We start from the raw sequence: 27,383 nt of genomic DNA on the forward strand, positions 1-27,383 counted from the left end.
AGGGTCGTGGGGCTGTTATTGTGCTACTGCAGGGGTGAGGGTGGTGGGGGGAGGCTAGCAGCAAACATTTCAGGAAGGACCCATCTCCCTTCACTGATTGAGGAGCAAACCTCTCTTCATTGTTCCTATGGAACTGAGGATTTAAGTTACCATTAAACCTCTTATCAGACTTTATTTTAGTTTGAAAATATAGAGGTGAGTATTTAAAGGTATACAAATAAAGGAGAGAAAAATACGTATATTTACTTGTTAATCCATAGAATATTTATGTTAGAACATACCCGAACCTGAAATTTTAGGTGCCTTGATGAGAGCCAGGTAGCTGGGGGCAGGGACAGATATTGCTTATTTCTTTTACCAGTTTTAGTAAGCACATATCAGGGCATTTGGATCGGGGTATTGGTTATACATACGAGCTAACATCTTCTTTTCCTTATAGAATTTATTCTTGTCTTGTTACAAAGAATATGCATTTAATTCTATTTTGGGGAATTAGGTTATTATTGATTTTTCAATAAGGAAATTTCTCCAATATGGGCCAGATGGTTAAAATTTAGAAATTTTGAACAAGGTATCTTTGTGCCACTGAGCGTTAGGTGACGTCACGAGGAAGACACATTTCGCCCCATCCCCCACTGCCTTTTTCTTTGGGCCCCGAGGGCGGCCGCGCTTGCGCCCCGCGGCCCTTAGAGGGCGCTGCTGGCCTTCTGGCGGCGTTTCCACCGCCCGCCGGCCCCTTGCGCTGGCGCCCCAGCAGCTGTGGCTTCAGAGAGATAAGCAAATTAGGATAAACGTGCAGTTATCTGCTTTGGATTTCCCTTAATGTTTGCCTTGTCAACTTTGCTCCTCTTCGAAGCTTCCTTCAGACAGTAAGTCAGGAAGGACAAAGCGTGCGTTAAGAGTGGAACTGAGTGCTTCTTAGTAATTTTCAGCTGATCATTGGTGAGGAGGAGCTCGAAAGCCTAGAGCTAAAGCAGGGGCCGGCAGCCCTTGAACGCTGGGGGACCCCCCGGCATCTCTGCCAGTCCCCCAGAGCTGCAGCAGCTGGAAGGTGGGGAGAGACAAGGGACACTGGAGGAAGACACGGGCCTCCAGAGCACCGCGAGTCAGTTTTGAGTGAGTTGATTAATCAGACACAGTTTCTCCCCGTTAACCTCCCTGGAAGCTTTTTGTATCTGGGGAGAGTAATGCACGTTTTAAGGCAGATTTGTAAGTCTAGCAAAATAGCTGGAGAGCTGCTCATGTTATTCCTCACATTTTTCTGCTGTGGTCCCTTGTATGTGGAGGAAATGATTAAATTATAATAGCATCATAATCTATATGGTATAACCTACACAATTCTGTTTTCATTTTTGCGTGGAGTTCTTCGGTGTGCGTTTTAATTTCCTTTTAATACTAACTGGTGATTAAAAGTGCCACAGAGTTTGTCATTTCTCTCTATGTCATATCATCTGATTTTCATGGCAACTTTGTGAAGTTGGTAGCATCCTCCCCTTACCACGAGGGAACTGGGTTCACAGGAGTTAGCTGATTTTCCCAAAGGAGTTAGCTGATTTTCCCAAATCATGTAGTCTGCAGTATCCCAGGATTTGGACCCCAGTTTTCCGGATCCACATCCTCCGTGCTTCCTGCAGACCAACCCAGCTCCTGTTCTAGTGTTTGCTGAATTCCTCGTGTTTTTTTCTTTGGGGTGGCGGTGGGAGCTGGTTTGCTCAGAACACCCTTCTAAGTCTACGCTCCAGTAACACTGCCGTTGGCTGTTGAGAAATGAGCCTGTCACGCACCAAAGCGTGTTGAACTCTAGTAGGGCTTAACATCAGATGAAGTTGCAGGGAACCTGTTCCCTGTGACGAAATATATTTGGCATTGGGGCATAAGCACGGTCTTCATGGTAGGCAGTGTCCCCTCCTTAGTGGCTCCTGTTAAAACTTGCCCTTGAGATCAGTGCTCTGTGCCTAGTTGGTTACAGAAACCCTTCAGCGTTTAGCGCAGTGGTTCTCTGTGGAGGCCTGATCTGTGTGATGGAGCCTGTCAGCCTTGTGTTGCAACCACAAGGTTCCCAGAGTTGAAGTTTGTTTACAGCAGACGATTTAGATCAAGGAGCAGTGCTGACAGACATTAGTTTTTTTTTTTTTTTAAGATTTTATTTATTTATTTATTCGACAGAGATAGAGACAGCCAGCGAGAGAGGGAACACAAGCAGGGGGAGTGGGAGAGGAAGAAGCAGGCCCATAGCAGAGGAGCCTGATGTGGGGCTCGATCCCAGAACACCGGGATCATGCCCTGAGCCGAAGGCAGACGCTTAACCACTGTGCCACCCAGGCGCCCCCCTGACAGATTAGTCATTAATCTGTGGGGTTGACAGATCCTCATTTCAGAGGTGGCAGGACTGTAAGAGCATTACCGTTTTAAGGTGTTTGGAACGTCTCAGAAAACAGTGTTCTCTAAATGCTTGAATTTGTTTTTTAGGGATTATTTTACAGCGTTACGTCTCTTTACCCATAGTGGCTTCACCTGACCCAGCTGCTAAGTTGCACTGCGTGAACTTGGGCAGGTCATAATTCTGCAGGCCTGTTTCTCATCTGCAAAGTGAGGGATCAGACGATGGACATCGCTAAGGGCCCCTTCGGGCTCTAACTTTGTGTGAGTCTCCATTTAAAGGCCATCCATTCAGTCAGTCAGTCAGTCAGTCAGCCAGCATTAATGCTTGTCAGATGCAGGGATACAAAGCCTGACAAACACAGTCCCTCCGTCCAGAAGGCGTAGGCAGAGGGGGTTGGGGAAGGGGTGCACAGAGCGTGGTGCGTATTAGGACAGTCCCTTGGCGGAATCGGACTGGACATCAGGACAGCCATATTGGAGCTGGGTTTTGAGGAGGGGAGTGGGCGTTAGTTAGGCAAGGAGGGCAAGGAAAGACATTTCAGGTGGAGGAACACTGTGCCGTGTGTGTGAAGGCACAGAGAGGCAAGGAGCATCATGACATGTTTGATGAAACATGCGTTTTCTGGTGGCTACTGCAATGTGGCCCCCTGGGGGAATGGTGGCATTCAGGGCTGGAAGGGCAGCCCTGGTCATCAGCTCAGGAAGGTCCTGGAGTTTGACCATAGTCCAAAGTAGCCAAGGCCATTGAAGGAGTGTCCATAGTGGGGGGAGGGGGGCACACGGCTGCTGAGTGGAGGACAGTGCAGGAGTCAGGCCAGAGGGAGGGTTCTTTTATATCTGCTTATTTATTTGAGTAATTTTAGGAGTTGGTGGGGGCGGCGGCGGTGGGTACCTCGGAAATGAGGAAATCAGGCTCTTAGAGTCTAAACAGTGACACTCCACTGGGAAGGCCCCCCAAGCATCCACTAGCTCCGGGGTCTGAAAGCTGGTATGTGGTGCACAGGCGGTGGGTTAGAGCCAGCGGACCCAGAGAGAGGAGCCGGTGCCGTCCGTGGCAGAGGGTGGACGGCGGGTCCCCAAGCACCCGCGCTGCGGCTGTGCTGGCTAGCGATGCCCTCCTCGGGAGGCTGCCACGTTTGTCTGGGGCTGAAATGCCACCGGCAGTCACCGCAGCCAGAGCCCGCAACGCTGGGCAGGGGGAGAGGCCAGGGACCCCGAGAGTCAGGTGTGGTCTCCTAGGAGCTGGGGAGCAGCAACCACAGCCAGGCCAGGTGAGGGCGGCCCTCTGGAGCCCCCCACCAGGGGCTGCTGTTGGCGGGGTGACGGCTGGGCCGGCTGCCTTCTCCGTGGTACCGTCTCACGGGGGCAGCGTTTTATCAAATCAAATCCCTACGGAGAAGACTCAGTCTCTCCAGACCGTGATGGTGCCGCGTGGATGCTTCTCCCTAGGAGACAGAGAGCTCTGGGCGCCTGTCCCGCAGTGAGACCGGTGCGGTGTGCAGTGTGGCGGCTCGGATTCCGAGGCTGCTTTCGGTGATCGTTTATCAGGAGTCTGCCCTGGCGTGCTCTTTTCCCCAAGCACAGGGGGCAGGGTTTGGGACTCCACTGTAGTCATTAAACGGCTTTGTAAAGTGTCATTTTTGAGGTAGTCATAGTCATGTGCAGTTGTAAGAAAGAGTGCAGAGATCTCCTGTGTCCTTCCCCCAGTGTCTCCCAAAGGTGACATCTTGCATACCCTAGTGCAGGGTCCATCACGCAGCTGACATTGCTACGATCCACTGACTGTTCCCATCTCACCAGTGTGACGTCCTTGTGTGGATTTCTGTGTAATTTTGTCGTCTGTGTATATACGTTCACCTTCCTTCTTCCCCTCCACCTCGGCCCTTGGCAACCACCAATCCATTCTCCACCTCTGTAATTCCAGCATTTCAAGAATGTCATATAAATGGAATTGTTTAATATGTCACCTTTTGAGATTGGTAAAAGCCTATTTTTAAGAAGTATTTTCGCCCATTCTGCTCGAGATCACTAGTTAGCTTGCCAGTATTTTTGTATGTTCTGAGATATCATGGTATATAATTTGGCATAGCAGGAAAGTACTGCTTGCCACCCTGGTCCAGGTCACCTTACCTGGATTACTGCAAGAACCTCCTCATTGATCTCCTTGCTTGCATCCTCCCTCCCTGCACTCTATTCTCAAAACAGCAGCCACAGTGATTCTTATGATCCATGAAGTCACAGAAGTCACAGTAGCTCCCCATCTCTCTTGGATAAAAACCCAAATCCTAACAAGTTTTCGGGGCTACACATGATCATCTTCTATACCACACCCTCCCTCACTGTCAGCTGCAGCTCCTTGGCTTCCTTGCTGGTTCTCTGATGTGCTAGGGACCTTCCAGCCCCAGTGCCTTTGCACTTACTGTTCCCTCTGCCTAAACAACTTTCCATGAACATCTATGGGTACATTCCTCACTGTCTTCAGGTTCTTTATGTAACATCTCACGAGGCCTTATATGACCACTTCCTCCCCAGTTTAACAGTGTAATCCTATCCCTACTCCCAGCACTTCTTATCCTGGCTTTATTTTCTGCACAACGTTTAGCCCCACCTGATAGTTCATGTATTTAGCTTTCGAAGTTGATAATTGCCTGTTGTCCTCCATTGGACTAAAAGCTCCCCAAGAGCAGGACATTTGTTGGTTTTGTTCACTGAAGTCTCTTCATTGCCTGGAATGCTATGCCGCCTGCAGAGAGAAGATGCGTGGTAATTATTTGCTCAGTGATTGGATGTGTGCTTTCTTTGGTATTGATTACATGTGGTAGACACCAAATATATTTATGTACATGACCTGACAAGAGCAGGATATGTGGGGGCTGCGAGTGTGGGACAGTGACCTGCCTCCCTCTTACCATAACCCTGTGAGGTCAGCCTGTGAGTTTTGAAAAGTGTCGGCTTGTGTTGGAAGTCCATCAGCAGCTGGAGTGAAGAATTATATTTACGTGGTATACCCATTTCCCAGTGCTGCGTGACTAAGGACTGCACACTGGGTGGATTTAACAACAGAAATTTATTCTCTCATACTTCTGGAGGCTGGAATTCAGAAATCTGTGGGGCAGGGCCATACTCTGAAGGCTCTAGAGAAGACTCCGTCCTTGTCTCTTCTTAGCGACTGGTGGTTTCCAGCAATCCTTGATGTTCCTTGGTTTATAGATGTGTCATCCATTCTCTTGTCTCCTTTGTTATATGGTCTCCCTGTGTGTCTTCTTATAAGGACAGTGGTCATAGTGGATCATGGCTAACCTGAAGCATAACGTCATCTCAACTTGATTACATCTGCAAAAACCCTATTTCCAAATCACATTCACAGGGATTGGGCATTAGCACTCAGCGTGGCTTTTGGGGAGACGCAGTTCAACCCACAACATATGGTATGCCTACCAACACGATTCCTTTTCAGTAGGTGAAAGAATTCTTGCAGCTTCCAGAAGTGGGCTGTAGTTGAGCTGTAGGAAGACATGAGTCACTGTGTCATGCGCTGTGCTGAACTGTCAACCCAGAGTTCCAAAGACCTACGCACATTCAGTAGGCCTAATTCATAGATCAAACCGGGCTGAATCCTTCATTCATAAAGTAAGAAATTAAGTAATTAACTCAGATCTTCTGTGACCAGTGACTATGCTAGGCTCTGAGGCACAGGGCTACAGAGACTTAATAATGAAGTTAGGATTGATGTAGCAGTAAATCATGGCATCGAATGTGATATTTAGCAATATGGAAACATTTAGTACTTTCTAATCAACTTCTCCTTGTCAGGTATTGTGTTAAGTTCTCAGTGTTTTTACGTCGACATACATAAAATTGTAAGATTAGCAAGAGAAATCAGCAAATTTGTGTGAGGACTCTGCCTGGTGGCCTCCCTTGAATATTCACTCAATCTCTATTTTTTTTCCTGTTCAATAAAATTTGGGATGCACCACTGTCCTTCTCTTATCTAGATTGTAGTCTCTAGTCAAGACTTCTGGGGGGGTGAGGTGAGGAGGCCTTGCTCTCTCACAGAATATCCAACTTTTTGACATTCTTTATGTCATAGAAAAACGTCATGTCCTTTTTCTATTGTAATGCATGCCTGGCCCTGCTCTGTCTTTTCACATTTTCCCACCCCACCCAACAGTTGCCTTCTATTATTTTCTGATAGACTGGGAGAATTGAAACCTCTTCTTGTGGTTAATAACTCTCAGAATTCGCATATGTACCTGCAGATATCTGAGCAAACCAGAGCCGAGGGGAAGAGAAAAGAGGGGCAAAGAACACTATGGTCCCCGACTTCCCTGAGTCCCAGGCTGATCTTATTTTATAGTTGTTGAGTCAACACCACATTTTGACTCTAGTACCTAGGAAGGAAGAAGTCTTAGAGATAAGCCACAGGCCATTGTCTGAGCAGATTACATGTCTGTCTTGGAGAACATGAAGAGTTTGGTTTAGGAGTCTCTGGGATGAATTTGGTGGGGTCTACTGGTGCTCTGAAATTATAATGAGTTTTCATTATAGGAAGCAATTCAGAGCAGTTTCAAGGGTAAAGGGCAAGTTGGGTTAGAGTCACAGAAACGACTTGATTAAATGTCCTCTCACAATTCAAGCTGTGAGACTGAAGCATAAGAAACAAACTGAGGGTTGCTGGAGGGGACAAGGGTGGGTGGATGGGGTAACTGGGTGATGGAGGGCACGTGGATGCAATGAGCACTGGGTATTATATAAGACTGATGCATCACTGGCCTCTACCTCTGAAACCAATACTACGTTATATGTTAATTGAATTTAAATAAAAATAAAATAAAATAAAAAAAGAATTCAAGCTGTGGAAAGCACTGGCCGGGTCTCCCACACATGCGGGAAATCTCTGGCAAAGGCCCTCCTTGAATCCCATTATTAAGGCTCTGTAGCCCTGTGCCTCAGAGCCTAGCATAGTCACTGGTCACAGAATTGTGCTTTGCTCTCTGATCATCCTGACTTGAGAAAGACTTCCTTTCCTCACCCTCTGAGCCCTGATAATGTTCATCGTTAGTAGCACTCGGTTGATATTAAACGTCTGATACCCTCACTCTTCTTTTCATGTGCCCGTACAGCGCTTCCCTCAGAAGCCTGAAGACCACTGCCTTCCTTACACGGCTGTGAATTTATTCACTTGTATTCCCAGGGCAGCGTCTTGCATACTAACTCGTACTAACGTCATACTACCTTCACCCAGCTGAAGTAAATATTCACGGAGATTTACCTTTGAAGAGAGGGGAATGTGGGGGAATTTGACTAGGTAGACCTGTCTAATCACGGAAACTATTGAAGACCGTTTTAGGCACAGAATTGTTAGGCAGATTGAAAAGGGGAAGTTGATCAGATGACCTAAATTTCCTTTCAACTCTTAAGATTTTAAAATTCAATTCCAAGACTATTTCCTAAGGTTGAATAAAATGAAGACCCCAAACCCACTCCTGCTACGTGAGGAAGGAGAATTGCCCGAGAGCCCAGGTACTGGGAATCATGCCCAGTCATTTTCTGTTGGGTTTTAATTGGTGACATCAGCCCTTCTGTGGCTCTTCCTCTTCCCACATTAGCTGAGTGCTTTATGACTTTCTTTCACATTTCATTCTTGCATCAATCCTTTGAGCACAGCTGTCTGAAAAGGAAGTGATTCAGTTTTATATTTTCCTAGAGAAACTTTGATGACCTATTTGCTTTGCTTTTAGGCCTTGAGTGGGGGTAGACCTGTCCTAAATATAAGTGGAGAAAAATGGGCTCTTCTCAGGCTTTATTTGACTTGGCACTGACAGACATTCCCTTCTTCCTGAAAATCTCTCCACTTCTGTCATCCATGATGCAACTTTTTTTCGTGGTTCACCTCTTTATAATTAATGGTTCAAATTAAAATGTCTTCTTTCCAGTCATCCTTCAGACATCTATGTTCTTTGGGTGCCACTGGAGATGTCACATACACTGTTGGACACATTGGAGCGCCAAGGAAAAGTCAGGGGTGCCTGGGTGGTTCAGTCGGATAAGCATCTGCCTTCAGTTCAGGTCATGATTTGGGGGTCATGGGATTGAGCCCCGTGTCGGGCTCCATGCTTAGTGTGGAGTCTGCTCCTCCCTTTCCCTCTGCCCCTTGCCCTGCTCATGCTCTCCCTGTCTCTCTCTCTCTCTCAAATAAATAAGTACAATCTTAAAAAAAAATAGGAAAAGCCAGGGCTGGAGTCATGAATTTGGGAGCCATCATTGTATGGGTGGTATTTGCTATCATAGGACTAGATGTGCTAAGGAGGGAGAGAAGACAGAGGGGGGTGCATGCAGAGAAGAGGGAGGGCCAGAAGCTGACTCTGGAGTACTCTAACATTTGAGTTCTGGCAAAGGAGACCAATGATGTGGAAGAGGTACCAGGGAGGGTGGTGTCCTGGGAGGCAGGTGATGGTGGGGTCAGGGAAGACAGGAGAAGAGGTACCTTTGGGAGAAGGAACTCAGCTGTTGTTGGAAGTAAGTAAAGTCAAGGACCAAGAGATGAGGGTTTGGCAACATGGACTCTTCTTGGTATTTATAAGAGCTCACTCAGCACAATGAGCTCATGTATCTTCATGAATTCTGGTGTCACTGATAACTTTTAGGGTTTTTTTTGTTGTTGTTGTTTTGGTTTTTGTTTGTTTGTTTGTTTGTTTGTTTGTTTTTCAAAGTAGGCTCCATGCCCAGTGTAGAGCCCAGTGCAGGGCTCAAACTCACAACTGTGAGATCAAGACCTGAACCGAGATCGAGAGTTGAACACTCAACCAACAGAGCCACCCAGGCACCCTAATAACTTCCAGTTTTATATCTTTGGTTCTGATTTCCCTCCAGGCCTACATTTATCCCTTTCAGTTATAACTGCAGCTGAGAGGCAACAAAGAGTAGTAGAAAGAGCATGGTCTTTGGTTTGGGATTGGTCTGGGTTTAACCATTGTAACTTACTAGCTGTGTGCCTTTGGGGAGAAACTGAACTTTATGAGACTCAGTTTCTTCATATGTAAAAGTGTGGATACCGAAGCACAGTTGATACAGTTTTTATGGCGATGCAAGGGCTGATAGTTACAGTAATCTAGAACTCTTTTTAATCACTTCTGGGTCCCCAGTGCCTAACTCAGAATCTGACACACAGTAGGTATTCAACATATGTCTTTTGTAGACATAAATGACATGTCTGGCTCTTACTAAATGGGTAAATAACAAATATTCATTTCCTTTTTTTCTTTACTTCCCTCTCTATTTTTTCTTGATCACATGTGGCCCCACTACAAAACTTAAACTCCTTGCTTATGAGGTGTGTTGAGCATTTCTTTCCTTTTCATTGGTAGATTATTTGCCTATGCCATTCATAACCATTAAGTGATTATCTGAAATATTAATTTTTTAAATTTGAAAGCATATTTTATTTTATTTTTTCAAAGATTTTATTTATTTATTCGACAGCAATAGAGACAGCCAGCAAGGGAGGGAACACAAGCAGGGGGAGTGGGAGAGGAAGAAGCAGGCTCATAGCGGAGGAGCCTGATGTGGGGCTCGATCCCATAACGCCGGGATCACACCCGGAGCCGAAGGCAGATGCTTAACCGCTGTGCCACCCAGGCGCCCCTGAAAGCATATTTTAAAAGGTGATTATTATTAGCAGTCTGGGTTGTCATTGGGTCCATGAGGTCGGTGGCTTCTGGTCATATCTGTCTCGTTTACTCTGTTTCATACCTGCCTCTCCACAACATTTGCTTGGCTTGTCTTCTAAGGGTATTTTTCAGGGAGCTTTCTGAGTAAGATGAGTGGTGATTTCAGTGACAGTAATACCCAAGTGTTTAACATAGTTAGACAATGACTTTCACATTTTGGGAAAAGGAATGAATTTTCAGGGAGTTTTTTTTGGCTGGCATGTCAAGCAGTTTATAGTAGGCTGAGTTTAAGCTGGACCAGCAAACAATGGTAATTCTTTGAGAAACTATTTCTCAGTTGCGGATTGAATTTGAAGAATGTGCAAGAGATCCCACAAAAACCTGGAAAGTACTGGTGTCTAGTGGGATCTCTGCTGCCAGTCAACAGCAGGCATGAGTCCTGTATTCCTTTCCAATCCATAGGCATTTTCTCTTCCAGGTCTCTTGTTTTCTTGTTGTTTTTTTTAAATAAATATATCTGTCCAATCCCTCCAGTTCCATTTCCCTAAATCATTCTGGAAAGCTGGTGGTTTAGATGGGGAAACATTCTTGTCTCTTCTCTGGAACAGTAGCTTTGCTTACATTAGTTCCTGAATAAAATGGCCAAGAGTTTAAAACTTTAAATCCTAATGATCGGATTCTGCCAGCTCTGTGGGTTAAGTTTACTCTAATTTTTGGCTGCATCATTTTCTGGACAGATGTACTGACTCAAGTCTGTGGCATACTGACAAATAAAGCATTGACATTGTCAAAATTAAATTCCCAGAGCAGGTCCTTTAACAACAACAAGAGAAATAAATTAAAGTTAAAACAAAGCAGCTCTCATTTAGAAATCAAGAGAAAAAGTGACTTGATTGTATGGATCCAGAAATGATGACACCAGTTAGCAATGGATTGAGTTGCTAATAGCACAATATCTGATGAACAGTGGCTAAACAGGTAAGAGAACTGCTTGTCTCACTCATCAGTAAACTCAGGAGCAGAGAGGCTAACCAGGATCTTTCCATTTCTCCAGTCTGCTGTCCCAGGCCACGTTGTCATACTCAGGCTTGTCACTTCATGTTCCAAGATGGCTGCTGCATGGCTAGGTGTCAGGTTGACATCCTGGAGTGGGGAAAAGCAGGAAGGTACAAAAGGTCAAGAGCACATGACAGTGGATCCTGACCCCTTTGTAATGCTTTCCTGGAAGTGATAGCAGTAACTTCTTCATAGGTGTCATTGGCTAGAATTGATCACATGACCACCCATAGTTACCGGGAAGGCTGAGGGGTCATGAATGTTTAGCATCTCAGTTTCTATTGCGGAAGAAGGCAAGGGAGGAAGAAGCTGGGAGTGGATCTGCCATGACACTTTCTGAATTCAGTGCAAGTTTTAAACTGTTATAAATTAGCTGAGAAACTGGCCATTCTTGAGTGAAACTAATAAAAATTCAGCTCAAAACATCTCAGAAGACATCTTGAGGAAGAAGGCAGATTCATTTTAAGAGTATTCTTTGGTCTTGAGAATTTGATTTTAGTTTTGCCACTTGCTGCTTGTTTTGAAACAATTCCCTGCTGCTTCATTTTGTTGTCCATTTTGTGTGTTTTTCTACTTTATAGATCTTCCCCAAAGTGGTGACAGGGAGGAAGGAAGATAATGAAAGGGAATAATGTGAGGTAAACTATATTAACAGATATTCTGCCTGTCTCTCTTCACCCCACTTTCTCCCCAAATACAAATAAACAACCTAGAATCTAGAACATTCTAGGCAGAAATTTCCCATAGAAAGCCATTAACCCTTGAGGGTAAGGAGATGGCATTTGAATGACAGCCTTTGTTGGGTGCAGGTGTGGGAGCTTGGGGGACAATTCCTAAGGAGAAGGAGACACAGGAAAGAAAGTACAGCCCATGCGGCATTGGGGCTCTTTCTTTGGGAAGTCCCCACGCCCTGGCAGGAGTACTGGGCAGCCTAGGACATGACCAGCTTACGTGCAGCACTCCCCACCCCCTGCCCCGTGACCCAGGGGAGCAGTTTCCTGAAGCCACATATGAGGATGTGTGACATGTGGGCACCTGAAACTCGAGTTAAGGTGGAGGATGGCGGTGCTAGCTGTCTGGAGAGGATGGAAATGGACTCAGACAAACTCTACGTAGGTTTAGCCAGTGGCTTGAGTTTTGAGATTTGGATGGCTTCACCATTTGGCTTCTTTGAGCTGATGGAGAAAAAATGTGATTCACAATTGTATTCAGTGACCATCTAGTGCCCTTATAAGCTCATTGGCATGTAGGCCTGTGAATTTGGCCATTTAGTCTGAATAAAATGATGCTTTGTTGTGCTCAAAATACTGGAGTACGCCTGAGGGCTTGGGGACAAGGGCAGGGAACTCAGGTTTCGCTGAGGCTGGGAGAGGTGAGCAGAGCACACACTGAGCCTAGTGGCCTTGCTCACCCCTCTGTTCATTAGCAAACTCTGCGGGCAGCGAGGCCGGGGTGCTCCAGCCACACGCCAGAGCTGCCCGGGGCATTCTGAGTCTTCTGGTTTCTCACTCTACTTGTCTATGCCCTCAGCAGGTGAACGTGATGGGACACGTTGGGCATGGGGGTGGAACCCAGTAACATGGGGAGCATGTTGTGACAAGGGAAAATGGATTGGGTTTTGAGGAATGCGAACCAGGGATAAAGTCTGGAGAGCCCTGGCTGCCCTCGACCTCCCGAGGGACCCAGGACATCTGCTTGCCTTGGTGTTTCTCTCTGACTCGAGGACAGTGCTGTGTGGCTTCCCCAGGGTGGGGTCAGAGGTTCTGTTTGCAAAGTTCTTTCAGCTCTGTGGAGTGTTTTTTAAGTTTAAAGACTCCAAAGACCTAGACTCCCAGACGTAGGTTTTATTTTTTTAAGCAGTTATCCATAGAGAACCATGCCAACTGTGGAAAACACTTTTATTGAACCCCATTCATATTGTGAAATGTCAGAAGAGGAGCCAGGCCATTATTTTAATACTCAGACTGTGTCTACCCAGCCCCCGTCTTCCAGGTGGAAAATGCAGTCAACCATATGTAGATTTGACTCGTAGCGGTTTTACTTCACACCGTTGCAAAACCACCTGTGCTCGCCCTGTTTTGTTGCTGTTCTTGTTTGTTTTTTAGGGGACCATCATAGTTATTTGGCAAATATAACTCCATTCATTTGACAAATTATTAAAACTTGGCCGGATGTTCCAGTGTTTTGCCCATGTGTTGCCAACCATCTGGATGTTTCTGCGTTTGTGACTATTCCTTTGCTGTCTGATATCTTATGGACAGAGCCAAATTTTTCCACCTTTCCTTGGAATTATAGTCTCAAAGTTGCAGATCATGTTGATTCCTACCCGCTCCCCCCCACAGTTTACATCCGAACCTTTTCTGGCTTATCGATTGGATTTTTGGTCAAACACTCATGGTGGCAGTGAGATCTGTGTTTTCTTCATTTCAGAGTCTGGGAAGTATTTGGCGGTTTCCAGTGGAAAGTAAACTTGCATTTCAAACAAAGACGAAGTAGGGAGACTGACATGAACATGAAGGTTTTGTTGCATTAAAGAGCAATCCTCAGTATACTTAAGAAATAATTTTAGAATTTTGGGGGTTTTAAGGGACTAGTTTATTTCAAAAGCTCTTAACATTCCTTTGGGGGTTTCCTTCTTCACCAAGGTTGTCCGCTCCTGCTCCCCAGCACCGACTGCCAGGCGGGGTGGGCTGCACGGAGCGCTCAGCTAGGAATGGCAGCCATCCCTGGCTGGTATTTGCCTTAATTTTTTTTGGGTGTGTCTGCACACTGGCAGCCTTTTGTGACTAAATGTACTGGCTACTGGGGCAGCTTCAGAAAGTTATTTTTGACTTTTGTAGAGATCTTGATTGATCCATCAGGGTCTGACTGCAAGTGGCCAAAAACCCAACTTGAACTCATTTAAGTCCCAGAATTCATTGCTTTGTGGAACTGTATGTTTGGTAGTGCAGGGGTTGAGCTGGCCTTGGGGGTTGAGCCCTAGAACCAGGTTCTAACAGCCCCCGGATTCTCTCTCCGTCGCTGGCGTCTTCTCCACGTGACGCGAGAGCTGTCACTAACAATTCTAAGATGCTCCCTCCACAGCCTCATGACTGGAAAGCAGAGGCAGTGCCCAGGGTCTGGCCCCAGTTACAATGATTCCAGTGAGGTCTCCAGAGACATCTGAGCTCACGTGAACAGAAGTCTGTTACCAGAGTTGGGGGGATCTTCATCGGATACATAAAAAAATATGAGTCCTTTACACTGCACATTTTGGATTTTCTGCCTCACAGAGATTTTAGGGACTTGGGGCTCTTTAAGAACCTAGGCAGATGGAAGACTTTGGGTTTGATTATTTTTACGTCAGGGAATCCTGAAGAAGTCGCACCAGTTCCAGTGAAAGATGGCAGAGGCTGGAGTTGCCGAGGGAGCCCTGACCCCATCAGGACACTAGATGAATCTCCTCTGGCCGAGGCGAGACAGAACAGGAAGTAAGAGCGGAAAGAAACTTGGACTTCAATTTCTTTAGATTTTAAGCTATAAGACCCAGAAGGCTTCACTCTTGGACTCTGAATTTTTCATGGGAATTTCATAATGGGAAGGACTTATATTGAAATTGGGACATTTTTATTTTGCTGGTACTGTATTATCAGAATATGTGTTTGATATTTCAGCTCATTGCTTAAACTCTGGTGGGGTATTTTGGACATCATGGCCTGGGCAAAATAGGGGATTGGGAAAGGAGAGGCAGGAGTGGATTTTCAGCCTAGAGGTCAGTGTGGCTTTGGAGTTGGCTAAAGAACGAGCCTTCCTCATTTCTGAGCCTTTTGGGGGCTGGAAGGATCCCATCTGTCACCCCAGGAGGATACCAGTGGACAGTGATTAGTCCTGAAGGTGGGGCAAGTGGCCTTGACCCTCACTCTGAAGAGGCAGCCACAACTTGACCTCGGGTTAATGGTCATGCCCAGTGGGGCCAGGGAATAGCCTGCTGGAGATGTTAAAGGGACTTCCATTTTCCTCTCCTTGTGTTTCGCTTCTGGCCTCTGGCCTCATCCTGTGCTCCCTGTCCTCCCCGAGGCTTGCTGTCTCCGAGGGGTGAGTGGTTAGAGCCCAGTCTGCGCTGGTCTGCTTTCTCTACTGTGCGGCATTAATGCCTTAGAAACACAGACATGTGAGTCTCCTCTTCAGGTCTGCCTTCCTGCAGGAAGGCTGCATTTGGCTCCTCTCCGGCTTCCACTTGGGATGGCACTGGGTTGTGGCTCAGGCCTGTTGCTTTCCCCCCACCTATGAGGCAGCGGCCCTGACGGGTTCTGCTCTGTAGGCTGGGCTCTCCCCTCTGTGTTCACCCGAGGGTCTGGAAGTGGAGAGGGGAGCGAGACAGGAAGCATGGTGACGGTCCCACTTTAGATCTACCCTCTCTAATGTTTATCAATAATAAACCTGATAGTTTGATTTTTTGCCAATATAGAGAATATGATGAAGTCACTATGTTATTTTTTTAAAAGTAAAATGAAACAAAGAAACAAGCAAAAGCAACGCTTTGAATCCAGAAATATTCAGTTACTGTTTTGAATCACAATCTTCAAAGCATGATTTCTCCATGGATTGTGTCCATTTTGGATTACTTTTACCATTGATTCATTTTATCAACTGATTCTGAACTTTCCTTCCCTTTATTCTGAGGAAGAGCCCTTCACGGAATTCCCTTTCTAGGAATATATGTATTTGCATTCGTTTTGGATATGCCTGTATACTTACGGATGGGTGGTGATGTCTGAAGCAAGGCAATGAGAAGTGCGAGACTGAGTTTCACCTTGAACCTGTTCCACTTGGAACTCAACACGGGACTATCACATGGGCAGTGGGGACTGTTGGTCTGGGATGGTTAGGTCAGTGACAGACATGCAGTGGTCATCAGTTTTGCTAGTAGCCAAAGCCTAGTAGCATCCCGCTCTCCCCTGGGAAGCCATCTGGGATGGGCCTTCCTTTCTTCTCTGGAACCCAGGCCAGTTTTTTTCAGAGCCTTTATGCCTCTCAGGGGACAGAGGGAGGTCTGGCAGTGAGATATGGGTCCTTGAACAGATCTGTATCCAGGGTGAGACTAAATCGTGCCTTTAGACACAGTGGACAACACTCCTTAATATGTCTTCACTGTTTGCTTGATCTTCCTGGTCCTTAGAGGTGTTTGCGTTGGAAATCCTTGGTGGACCTTGTGAGTCTAAAACCTCCTAGCATCCTTTTCTTCGATCCGTCAGCCATGTAAGTGAGCACCAGGTAGGTGGTCAATATCTGGCGTCAAGAAAGACGCCAGAGGGGGAAGGTGAGCAAGGAGCAAGTGGGTTATATGCCCCCATCTACTGTGAGAAATGGGCCCTGCAGATGTTGGTCAGGGCAGCCTGGCCCTGGGAACCTAGCTCTGGCATCTCGAGGACATTTGTCAGCCCTGGAGAACCCCTCGAGGTCACTCTGCAGAAGCTGAAGACCTTCCAAGGACAGACATTCCAGAGCCATTGGGATTTTGATATTCATTCTTGAGCAGAAAGGGATCCATACTTTGACCCTTGAACCAAACTGGCCTCCTAGAGCCCTCTTGGATAGGACCTGAAGTTTGGACCTAGACCAAAGTAACAACTCTAGGTGCTGTGTCCTTGTTGCCTGTTCCCAAACAAACCAGTAGAGGTCTCATAGGAGCCACAGCTCAGAAATGTCCATCCTGTAGTGGCTGGGTGTCTGAAAGATCACCAAAAAACCATTGCCACTTGGTACCTGACAAAATATTCCTGAATCTGGATAATGTTTACTGGCATGAACTATGGAAGTGACTTTCTCATGGTATGAAATTGCTGGAGTCATAGGAGACTCTCCTAGCTTCCTTCTTCTGTCTGGAGCATCTTACCACCTGCTCCGTTCAAAGATGCCTTGAGTAGGGAGAAATGGGAAAAGACATGGACAGGAAATTCTTTTTACTTAGCCTAACATCCCTTAGGCTGCAGCTTTTGCTCATTTCCTCATTTTGTATCTTGGGGAGAAGGAAAAAACAGCTTGTCATGGCCCTAACCTGTCATGCGGGCTCTGTGAGGTTACCACCCGTGTTCCCTCTGTTGGGCCATAGAATTCCTGTTGTACTGACTTTGGCTTTGTCCTTTTTTCTTTTTAGAGAGGCAGTTCTTGGGATTTATAGCTTTAAAGGATGTACCAGTACCATCTTTATCAGACGAGAATACGGAAAACTATTACAAAAGGTTATGTGTTGCATTTATCTAGCAGAGAGGGTGGTCTGGTCTAAGTTTCTAAAAACAGTTGGCATAAATCAGGAATCACTTTGTCATATTTCATCCTTATGCTCCCAGAATACTGATCCCACAATACAGAACCAGAATGCTGTCTGCAGACCTGGAAACCAATCTCACAGCCTTTATGCCTTTACTGCACATTTAAGGAATGAAATCAGGAGACCTACAGAACGATGATCGGGAATAGAACATACTGTCACGTTTCTAGTCCCAGGAAGAAGCTTTCTGTCAATTCAAGTGCGTGCGCGTTGATTTGTGCCCGCTGGTTTGGTGAGTTCGCAGAGAGCTCAGGCACGAGGGGTGCTGGGTGGGGCTGGAGTGACAGCAAAGATTGTTTTCTATCCAGGCCCCCCTTCTCTTCCAATTCTTTCTGAGTGGGCGCAGATGATGTTCACTAGGAGGCACCAAAAATGACATCAGGTTGAAATATCGAAGTTGATAACAATCCAGGGAGTGAAACTATCTGCTAATCAGGCCACCATATGATTCGTTTAACGGACCCAGTTTGCGTGTGTTGGGGGGAGGGTGGGAGGCAAGGTCATGGTAGATTAGCCTAAGGCCTTTGGAAAACCGTAAATTCAGGAGAGATCTTCAGGAGATTGACCCGAAGGCTGCCTTGAAATTATGATTTCTAGGTCTCCCAGAGGCCTTTGTGTTCACAGATGACCTTCATTAGGTAACTCTCCAAGGCCTAAGATGTCACAATTAGAATAGTCTCTGGTCTTAGGTTTTGTCATAAGAATGCAAATGTCCCTGAGAGAGCACATCGTCCACTTCTTCCATCCCTTCCAGAGGGGGCAGAGGACGAGGACACCATGATGGTGTTGGGGGGGGCAGGAGTGCCCCCCAGAGAGGAAAGTGGCATGGTGGCAAACCCAACCCTAGAGGCCTTGCGATTTGTTTTAGACGGGTGGTGGCTTCCTAAATTAATTAATTTTCCAGGGCAGTGCTCACAGGTCATATCTGAGCAGGGGTGGATTCTGAGGGTCTGTGAGCTGTGGGGAGAGCTGGGCTCTGGAACTGGACGAAGCAGGGCTTGCATTTGGCTCCGGCTCTGGTGCAGCTGTGTGACTCTGGGTGAACCCTAACCTTGCTCCCAGCCTTCTTCCCTCGCCTGGAACATGGAGGGAGTAAATGACACCTCCCACGTGGTGTGTGTTCTGAGCACTCATGTGACGTGGGCTTAGGCTCTCAGAGCAGTGGGCAGTGGGCGGCAGACACTCCATAAACCCCCTCCTCCTGTCCACCGCCCTCTCCCGTTGGTACTGACTAGCTGCACACCATGTGGCTTCTCTCAGCGTACGAGTGCTGGCTCAGGCAATTATCGCGTTGAGACACACCGATGGTACTTGATCATTGGCAAGAGGAGAACAAACTCGTGCACAGACACTATTGGAAGCTCCGATTGTGTAAGCACAGTGAAACGATAGTCATTAGGTTTTGGCAACCCAGCGGTATCTCCCCCTTGCCCCTCTTTACTTTGCACGTCTCTTACTGGAGCCCCTTGAAGGTTTGCCATATCTCCCCACATGCTGGGCTGATGCACCCGTTTGAACGTGGATTCTCGTACGAGTTGGAAATTCTATGCTGGGTCCAAGGATAGAGGCAAGGCAGGGCTGGGACAAACAATGAGTATATTTATAAATTGTTCTTCTTTCCGGATGATCAGTAATGAAAGTCAATCATCTTCAGGCCTAGGCAGTTTTGTACTGATTGAATCACAGGTGCCCAAGAGAAAAACGTGACAGTGCTTAGGGGTCCGTGGCCTCTTGTTTCAGCTGTCTGTCTGGGAGCTGACTTTCCTTAAGGGAGATTTGGTACCAAACTAAGGAAAAGCGTCATTCCCATATTCATGCATTTTCTTCCTTGGGAGAATCACCCAACATGAGCATCCCTTTTGCAGTTCGGAAGGGGAGGGGCCTCACTTTGCTCTTGCACACCTTGCGGTCAGTGTGAAATACTGGATTCCTGGGGCTGATTGCTGCGCTGGGGGAAACAGGGATCACACCGAGAAAGAGCTGGGTAGTCAGAGGGCAGAGAAGGAGGAGAGGCTTTTGTAGTGAAGCCTTGGGGGAAATAAAGGGAACCAAGAGAAGGGAATCCCAGTCCTCTGGCTAAGTCCTGGAAGGTTTCTCGTGGGCGAGGAGGGGTACATGAGAATTATTGAAGAGTAGCCATGATTGCTAGTAAATGCCCAAAAAGTCACCAACGTGCTGTGTGTATAATCTCTTCAACTCAAAATTGTACAGAGAGCCCTAGGTTTCTTGTCTGTGATTTCTCCCATTGTGGGTTTATGGGACCCTCATCCCTGGAACTGGGGAGGGGAGGCTTTGTGGGTTTTGCTTCCTGGCCCAAGTCTGACAGCATGCTTTTGTCTCCAAAGTAGGCCCCCCTTCTTTACTGCTTTGAAATCATCAGATTCATTCTCTTCTTTTCCATTCCTTGGATTTCTCTGAGTGAGACCACATGAGCTCTCTCCTTTTCTCATCATCGTACTCCTGAGGCAGTGGGGCAGTTTGGGGAGGAACGAGTGATGTATGCTAGCATCGTCTGTGCTTATGGTGTTCAGAATTTTCACCTGGTGTTAAATCACATACTAACCAGTCCACGTGTTGTCACAGAACACTCCTTCCCCTTTCTTCTTCCGTGAGGTTCCAAATTCATTTTTCTTCATGTTACTCAGTTTAAGGGTTTCTGGGTTGTTTAGATTATTTTTCTCTTTCCTGAGAGTGCCTTGCATCATTGAATAAACAGTTTCGGATCAGGTTTGCCTAAAATTTGTTTGACTGTTGTGTGAATGTTTAGCGTCTATATATGTTATGTAATGTGGCAGGATCCGTTACAATGTGAGCTGAGAGATTTTGTTTGACAAAATGTTATGTTTCATTTGGGTTATTTTTCAAAATCAAGAATACGTTTGTGGAACCTCATAACTGAAGATAAAAATGTAATTATGCTTCTTAATAACTTGTTTTTCTTCTTCTGGGACAAAGCATGGAAACAGTTAAATTAGCTCCATGCAGATGAACCAGAGGCTTACCTCCCTTTCAAGGTGTTGACGATCTTGGTTTGTTTTCTTTGTGGAAATGAATGCTTCTGTTATCTCACTGTGGATGCAATGGGTAGTCATCCTTATCATGACAATTTTATGTCGTTCTTCTTGGAGGTATTTTAAAGATTGTCCAACTGTACCATGCAAGATACTAAAAGCGTATTTGATATATGAATGCAAAAATTATGAATTCGTTATTCCTGCACTAGCGAGCAACATAATCAAGCCAGAGAATGCCTAGAGTCTGTTTTGATTTGTTTCACTTTTGTTTTAAATTTACCACCCACAGTTATCCAAAATACATGAAAGCTTGTGGGTTTGATATGTTTGTTTTGCTCTCATACTGTAACGATGTTCAAACATGACCGTACTTAATGTCTTTAGGACCAAATTGAAAGTCATTTGCTCTTTTGATAATAATATCAGAGAACATTGGGAAAAAATTCCTTTTCACAATCTGCCATTCCCGTAAGTTGATAGTTGCGCTGTTTGCATAGCTGACCACCCACTGAAGCCAAGGCACGTGAAACTGCTGTCCACTAAAATGGGCCTGAAAGTCACGTGGGACTCACCCAAAGATGCTACCAGTAGACCCGTGGAGCATTACAACATTGCCTATGGGAAGTCACTGAAATGCCGAGACGCACTCCTTCCTTATTGAGGATGTGGGTAAGTGACACTCTGGTCTTGTTGCCAGTCAGAACTAACTGTACATCAACATTCTCGGTTCCCTCCTCGGGTAGGATGGCTGTTTGTGAAACACAGTGTGACCAGGCTCCAGCGATCTCATGGTTCTTTGGGAACAGGTAGCCAAGGTCATGAGGCTGTTGCTTAACCTTTATCTTGCCCCTGGGCTTCTTCATTCTGCATTTGAGCTCAGGTATTTCTGGATAGCTCTCCAAATGGACGTAGGAAACCGAATGTGCTTTTGGAAAACATGTTGGTCTTTTGTTTGTTTCAGAGAAACTTGACTACTTTGTAGCCTAATCTTGAGATGTCTAATTTATAAACCAATTAGAGATTACTCAAATAATATGTCCCTGTGAGGGTGTGTGTGATGTTATGCCTACCCACATCTGGTTCAAAGATGTGACATTCTCCCCGTTAAATTTGATTCTGGAAGTCTGTATTATTTAACAATTTNNNNTACATATATTGTTTTATAAGTGCAGGTGTAGCTGGTTTTGAACATAGGCTTTGAGATGCCTCCTCAGGATCTTCTATCTTTTGCTTTTTTGATCCTACAAGCCTGAAACTCCATTTATTCTACAGTCCAACCTCAGGATGGATTGTAAGGAAGTAACAGAAGTCAGCATCCCTGCCAACCAGGTCTCCTTGTGCCAGGTTACCGTTTCCCTGCCTTCCTTTAGTGAATTGAAACCAACTCACGGCTCCTCAGATTCCTGGCCATAGTCTGCACCCTTACTCCCTCTCCACCCCTGCGTTTTAATGTTAGGCTTTCTGAGTAACGGAGCAGAAAGCATATAGAAGGGACATAAAAGGAGCCAGATTTCCTTCTTCATAGTTCCAGCTAAACATATATTTCTCTGAATCTTTTCCACATCAGTGTGGCCGTACGAAGTCCAACAGTGAGGTTAAATGGAGATCCTGTTGGACCAAAGGCATGAGCAGGGTCATCTTTGCTTGTTCAAACCTTGGGTTGTTAGGATAGCTGCAGAGAAGAAAAACGTGCAAGAAGAGAGCCCTAGAACCCACTGAAAAACAAATAGTGTCTCCCAGTAACTCGCTGATGAGTTAACGGGAATCAGAGACATGTGGATTAAATTTCTTTGAAATACGAATAACCTCAGAATAGAGAAAGTGCCTGGCAACGCGTGCTTTTGCATGCTGTCTGACCCTCGAGAGAATTTCCCAGTCAGTCCAGCAGGCCGTGCCAAACCCTGAATGCCACCAGGCCCTGCCGCAGTCGGACAGAGGTCCTACTGACCTTGAGCACAGCGGGGGTGCTAGATGGCATCACCGTGTCGCTGTTGCTGGGCCTCTGGCCCAAGAACTAAAGTTCCGTTACGGGGACATTCCTCACCTTGGGCAATGTACACATGCTTCTTGCCTTTGACTCAACTGACTTTTATCTCTCCAACCGTCCGTCCCATCAAATGCCCACAAACCCTCATCTTTCCAAGGAATTGGCGCCTTCACTTACCTTTCACAGTAATTCATTTTGAGGAAAACCAGCGCTATTGGAGTTTTCCTTTTTGCAGCTGCGAATTCAGGACTTATCACCCAGTTAACGTGGCCTCTCCATTTCCCTTCCTGTCCCACTGACTTCAGGAACTCGGCCAAAGAGATCATGGCTATTTGACCTTGACCCCTAGATTCAAGTCAGCCCAGTTATTTCAAGATTAGTATGTCCAAGGTTCCAACAGCTGTTTCTCTGGATTTTTGTTGAAACGGTCAAAGACAACATGCAGACCTAGTAAAGGGAGTATTTTACTGTCATAAGGAGAACATTTCATGAAGCTTTATGTGTTGCAATGAAGATTTCCCATGTGCTAAATTTTATGAGTTACACTTACATTTTCTTTCTGTTTCTTGGAGATTTCTGTGTGAGGCATCCAGGGGGAGATATTATTTGCAGTTACTGACGCTGTAGGCTATAAAACACCTAGTTAGTGGATAGTGCGTTCCTATTGCCTATATTAACTTCACATTAAAAAGCTCAAAAACCTTTTCTGTGGACTGCTTTATTAGACATGCCATGTACTTTGTACTAAATAAATGTGTTCTTTGGGTCAGGTGTATTTTCGTTGCACGAGAGGAATGTTAGTGATATTGATGAAAGAGAGAGAGAAAAAGCTGCAGTTAGACTTGTCACTTAATTCAGATTTTTTGTATTTGGTTATACATAAGGGAGACAGTTAGTGAATCAAACTGTCATTCTTGGAGATTTGAAATGGTGGCTTGATATAAACCATATGTTTCAGAGCCGGGGGTAGTGTACTTTGTGCTGGTTACTGCAGAAAACCACAATGGAGTGAGCCGTCCAGTTTACAGAGCTGAAAGCCCGCCTGGTAAGTCTTACCTAGCATTGGAGGCTGTATTTTTGTTACGTAGATGGGGAGAAACATCCCTCCTTGCTTTCTCAGATCTATACAAATTTAGAATCTTTAAAGAGTTCCTGAGCAAGAATGACTCGTATAGCAAGCTGAAAGATAGAAGACTAGGACAGTCTCATCCCTTCTTTTAAAGTAATTTTAATGTAGGTTGTTAGCGTTTTGTCCTACATTTTTTGAGTACTCATTAGAGTAAGCCATGTGCAAAAGGCCAAAAAGATGTGTTGTCCAGAAAGCTTAGGTGCCTCATTACTGATGTGGCCTGAGTGGCTCCTTTTGTGGACTGTTGAAAAGACCACTAAACGCATGTTAGGGCTGCACTGAAATGTGGAAAATCCAATCGTCCTCGTTTCTAACTATGAAGTTGCATTTTCCTCATTTAGGAGGTGAATGGATCCAGATTGATGGTTTTCCCATTAAGGGTCCAGGACCATTTAATGAAACCGTCACAGGTACTACGTGCTCCTTCGGTTCATGTCTTCACTGAAGCACCGTCTCGCAAGAGGGTCGTGCTTCTGTCACACACATGTGCTCACCAACCTTCATTCAGTTCCCATCGCTAAACTAACACACATGCCACACGGTTTTGGTCCATCTGCTCTGCACCTGATGACCCAGACTGCAGCCAGTGTTGCTCATTTCGCACTGTTCTTTCATGTTCTGGTGTGGGGACGTGTCTGCGTCTACATCTGGGGATACTGTTGCACTGTTAACAGGCAAATATGGTGGTTGAGATGGCAGCCCTGGCCTGATGAGGATATTTAAGCTGTTACCTGTGGATGGCATAAATGAATGGAATCCACCAAGAAGTGGTTTTTATTGGCTAATACGCTACATAAGTCTTTCTCTCTTTTCTCGTAAGCGTGGGATATTTTGTGATATGTTAGAGCACCTGCCTTCCATCTCTGCTCCATATTTGTATATATGTCTGTTTTATCATTTGGATGTTGATGTTGTCTAGTCATATTGTTTTACTTGTTGAGAGAAGTGTTTACATTTCTTGTATGTTTTTTTGAATATATTTAATTAATGGTGAAAAGATAATACAAAACGAATGCAGTTATTTTGGAGTGTGGTTGGATACTATCCCAAAGGCAAAATGGTGAGGACCTGTATTCTATTTTCATGAACCATGTTTTTAAGTCCGTCAGTGTGGTGTTGTTGTTGAGAGGAAGGTGAGTACTTTGAAACCAATGACCATAATCTGCTTCTCAGATCAGATTTGGTGGGTGTAGGCACTTTCAAAGTCCCCTTTTCATAGAAAGGGGGTGGAAAAATGAAACCACCAGAGAAGGAAGGTGGCTTTCAAGGAAAGGTGATATGCTTTTGTTCTAATATGCTGGACTTGCGGTGACCATGGGGTGTTGGAAGGGAGACATCTCGGTGGTGATTGGAGGTGGGGAGATGAAAGTTGGAAGAGAGAAGTAAGGGGCAGACATGGATTCCGGAGTCATGCTCCAGAGTGAGTGGAAACCGAGAGTGTATGAAGGAGACAGGAGGGACAAGAGCAAAGGGCCAAGGTCAAAACTGAAAGGATGATGACAGTGCGGAGTAGCCAAGATGGTAGTACACCTAGGAAATGTGCAAAATAGGCAGGGTTGTTTATTCCGAGATTGTCCATCCCTGAAGAGGTGCATGTAACCTTTTTACTGACAGAGGTTCAGTGCCTTATATTGGAATCTTGTATTTTAAACGACCATTTTATTTTTTATAATCTTTCCGATAAAGTATTCTGAATGACAGTGGTTTTAGAACAAGTAATTTTCTTTTGCTTTTTCTTAAATAATTAATTTCTTATGCCTTCTTTAAAAAAGTGTGTGTGTGTATGTGTGTGACCTTTCTGAGTGAGCATGAGTTACAGAAACGCTGGCAATTGGGACTCATGGACAATTGTGCTCCAACATGTTATTGGTTTTGCATACTGTGAAATCATTTAACCTCTCTCTGTAGGAGACTCGTATGCCCTCATTGCCAAAGAGCACTCTTCTGTGATATATAATACTATGTTTGTTACACATTATGATAAAAAAGATACTGGAAGAAATTGCTAGCTGAAACCATTTCCAGCATATGATATAAAGCAGAACTTTTTCTTTTAAAAAAATGAATGCCAGAATGCACAGACTTGGTTACAATGCTCCAGAAAAAAATTACATTTCATTGGTAATAAAAATAATAAGAATAATTTATGAGAAGTTATCAATAAATGGTCAGCATGCATCTATGCCTTTTCTCTAAGGCTCGGGAAATACGCTGTGCTGCTGCTCTGAGGAATAGTTAAAGAAATGACAGTCCCATTAACCAAAGTAGGTATTCCGCGTTCCAGGTATCTTCATTCAAAGGAGGGGATTTGCCCTCAAAATGTAGACATTGGCATTGGCTCCTGGTGGAAGGCCCCAGAGTTCCCTGTAGTGCTTTGACTGGTAGCATCTCACTTTCTTTAAGGGTTTTATTTGAAACCAGAGGACAATCTATCTTTTTGCTCTGCCAGAAACAGTAGTTTCAGTTCAAATCCCAGAAGGCCTCCTTTTGGGGTGGAGACCTATCTTGACCTCCTTGTCTTTCCCTAATTATTAGATTCATTTATTCAGTGCCATTGGCTTTCCAGGGGCAGGTCTGGAGGCTACAGATACAATAGTGGGTAAGACAACCAAGGGTTTGGCTGAACGAAGACTGGATTCTAGTGGAAAAGAAAGACAATAAACATGTAAGCAAAAAATAACGCATATAATCTGTATTAGTCTGTGAGGGACTCTGTAACAAAATACCACAGAGGGTGGCTTAAGCAACAGATGTTTATTTTCTCTGACAGTTCCAGAGTCTGGAAGTCCAAGATCAAAGTATCAGCAGGTTTGATTTCCCCTGAGGCTTCTCTTTGGCTTTTCTTTCCTCTGTGAGCGCACATTCTTGGTGTCTTTACGTGTCTCTGACTTTCCTTTCCTTAAAAGGACATCAGCCAGATGGGAGTAGGACCCACCCCAGTGGCCTCATTGTAACTTAATCGCCTCCTAAAAGGCTCAGACTCCAAAGACAGTCATATCCTGGGGTAATTGGGGGTCAAAACTTCAACATATGAATTTGGGGGGGACACAATTCAGCCTGTCACAGAATCATAAATTCTTTGAAAAATGAACAGCACTGAGATACAGACTAAGCCAGGTGGGCGAGCCGGGGAGGCTCTAAGATGGTGGCACCAGGCTGAGTTGGTATGGGGACTGCTGGCTGGGGTGAGAGTGAGGAGGAGGAAGAACATGGCAGGCAGACTTGACTAATTCTCAGACTAGTCACTCGTCCAAATCTGATAGTGCTCAGGACTCAGAAAGTAGGAGGACTAAGCAGAACTGTAATTTTCCCGGAAGTTCTGGCTTTGGCTTTGGGCAGCTCATCTTATATCTGTTAGTTAGAAAGTTTTCTTTGTATTTCAATGTGAAATCCCTTCTGTTGAGATGCCAACCCATATCCCTTTGTTTTGTCCCCAGGGAAGAGAGGTCCCAAGTCCATTCAGATATCGGAATCTTATTTACTTTCCCTGCAGACTTCTTTTCTGAAGTTGTTTTAGCTTTTAATCCTGTGACCGGCTGTGGGGTCATTTGGTCTGTGCCGAGCCAGACAGTGGGGTCAGGACAAGACCACGGCCCAGCTCTGCCTCCAACCAACCCACGGACTGGGTGTGCAGGTCATTCTGCTTTCACTAGGCTCTTCATCTGGAAAATTTTTGTTCTCAATAGGATCATGTGTATTTTTAATAAGGTGATGGTTTTCTAAAAATCTAGTCATTCGTGCTGTCCTTAAACAAAGGCGCCCAAATTAGACATAGTACTGAGATAAAAGTTTGATTTCTCCCTCGTATTTTCTTACATTATATTTTAATCCATGA

At 45.4% G+C, this 27,383-nt stretch overlaps 1 protein-coding gene across 1 annotated transcript in view; it reads left to right on the top strand.

Annotated features, from left to right (window-relative positions):
• Positions 1-822: 822 nt before the first annotated feature.
• The window catches only part of FNDC1 (fibronectin type III domain containing 1), a 93,919-nt gene continuing 67,358 nt past the window's right edge, over positions 823-27,383 (top strand). Inside the window, exons 1-4 of the mRNA XM_040627495.1 lie at positions 823-869; positions 1,026-1,105; positions 23,378-23,464; positions 23,890-23,958. Coding sequence (XP_040483429.1) covers positions 823-869; positions 1,026-1,105; positions 23,378-23,464; positions 23,890-23,958 — 283 coding nt within the window. The remainder of the gene's footprint in view (positions 870-1,025; positions 1,106-23,377; positions 23,465-23,889; positions 23,959-27,383) is intronic.

Source organism: Ursus maritimus, unplaced genomic scaffold (genome assembly GCF_017311325.1).
Source record: "Ursus maritimus isolate PB19 unplaced genomic scaffold, ASM1731132v1 scaffold_13, whole genome shotgun sequence".
NCBI classification, from domain to species: Eukaryota; Metazoa; Chordata; class Mammalia; order Carnivora; family Ursidae; genus Ursus; species Ursus maritimus.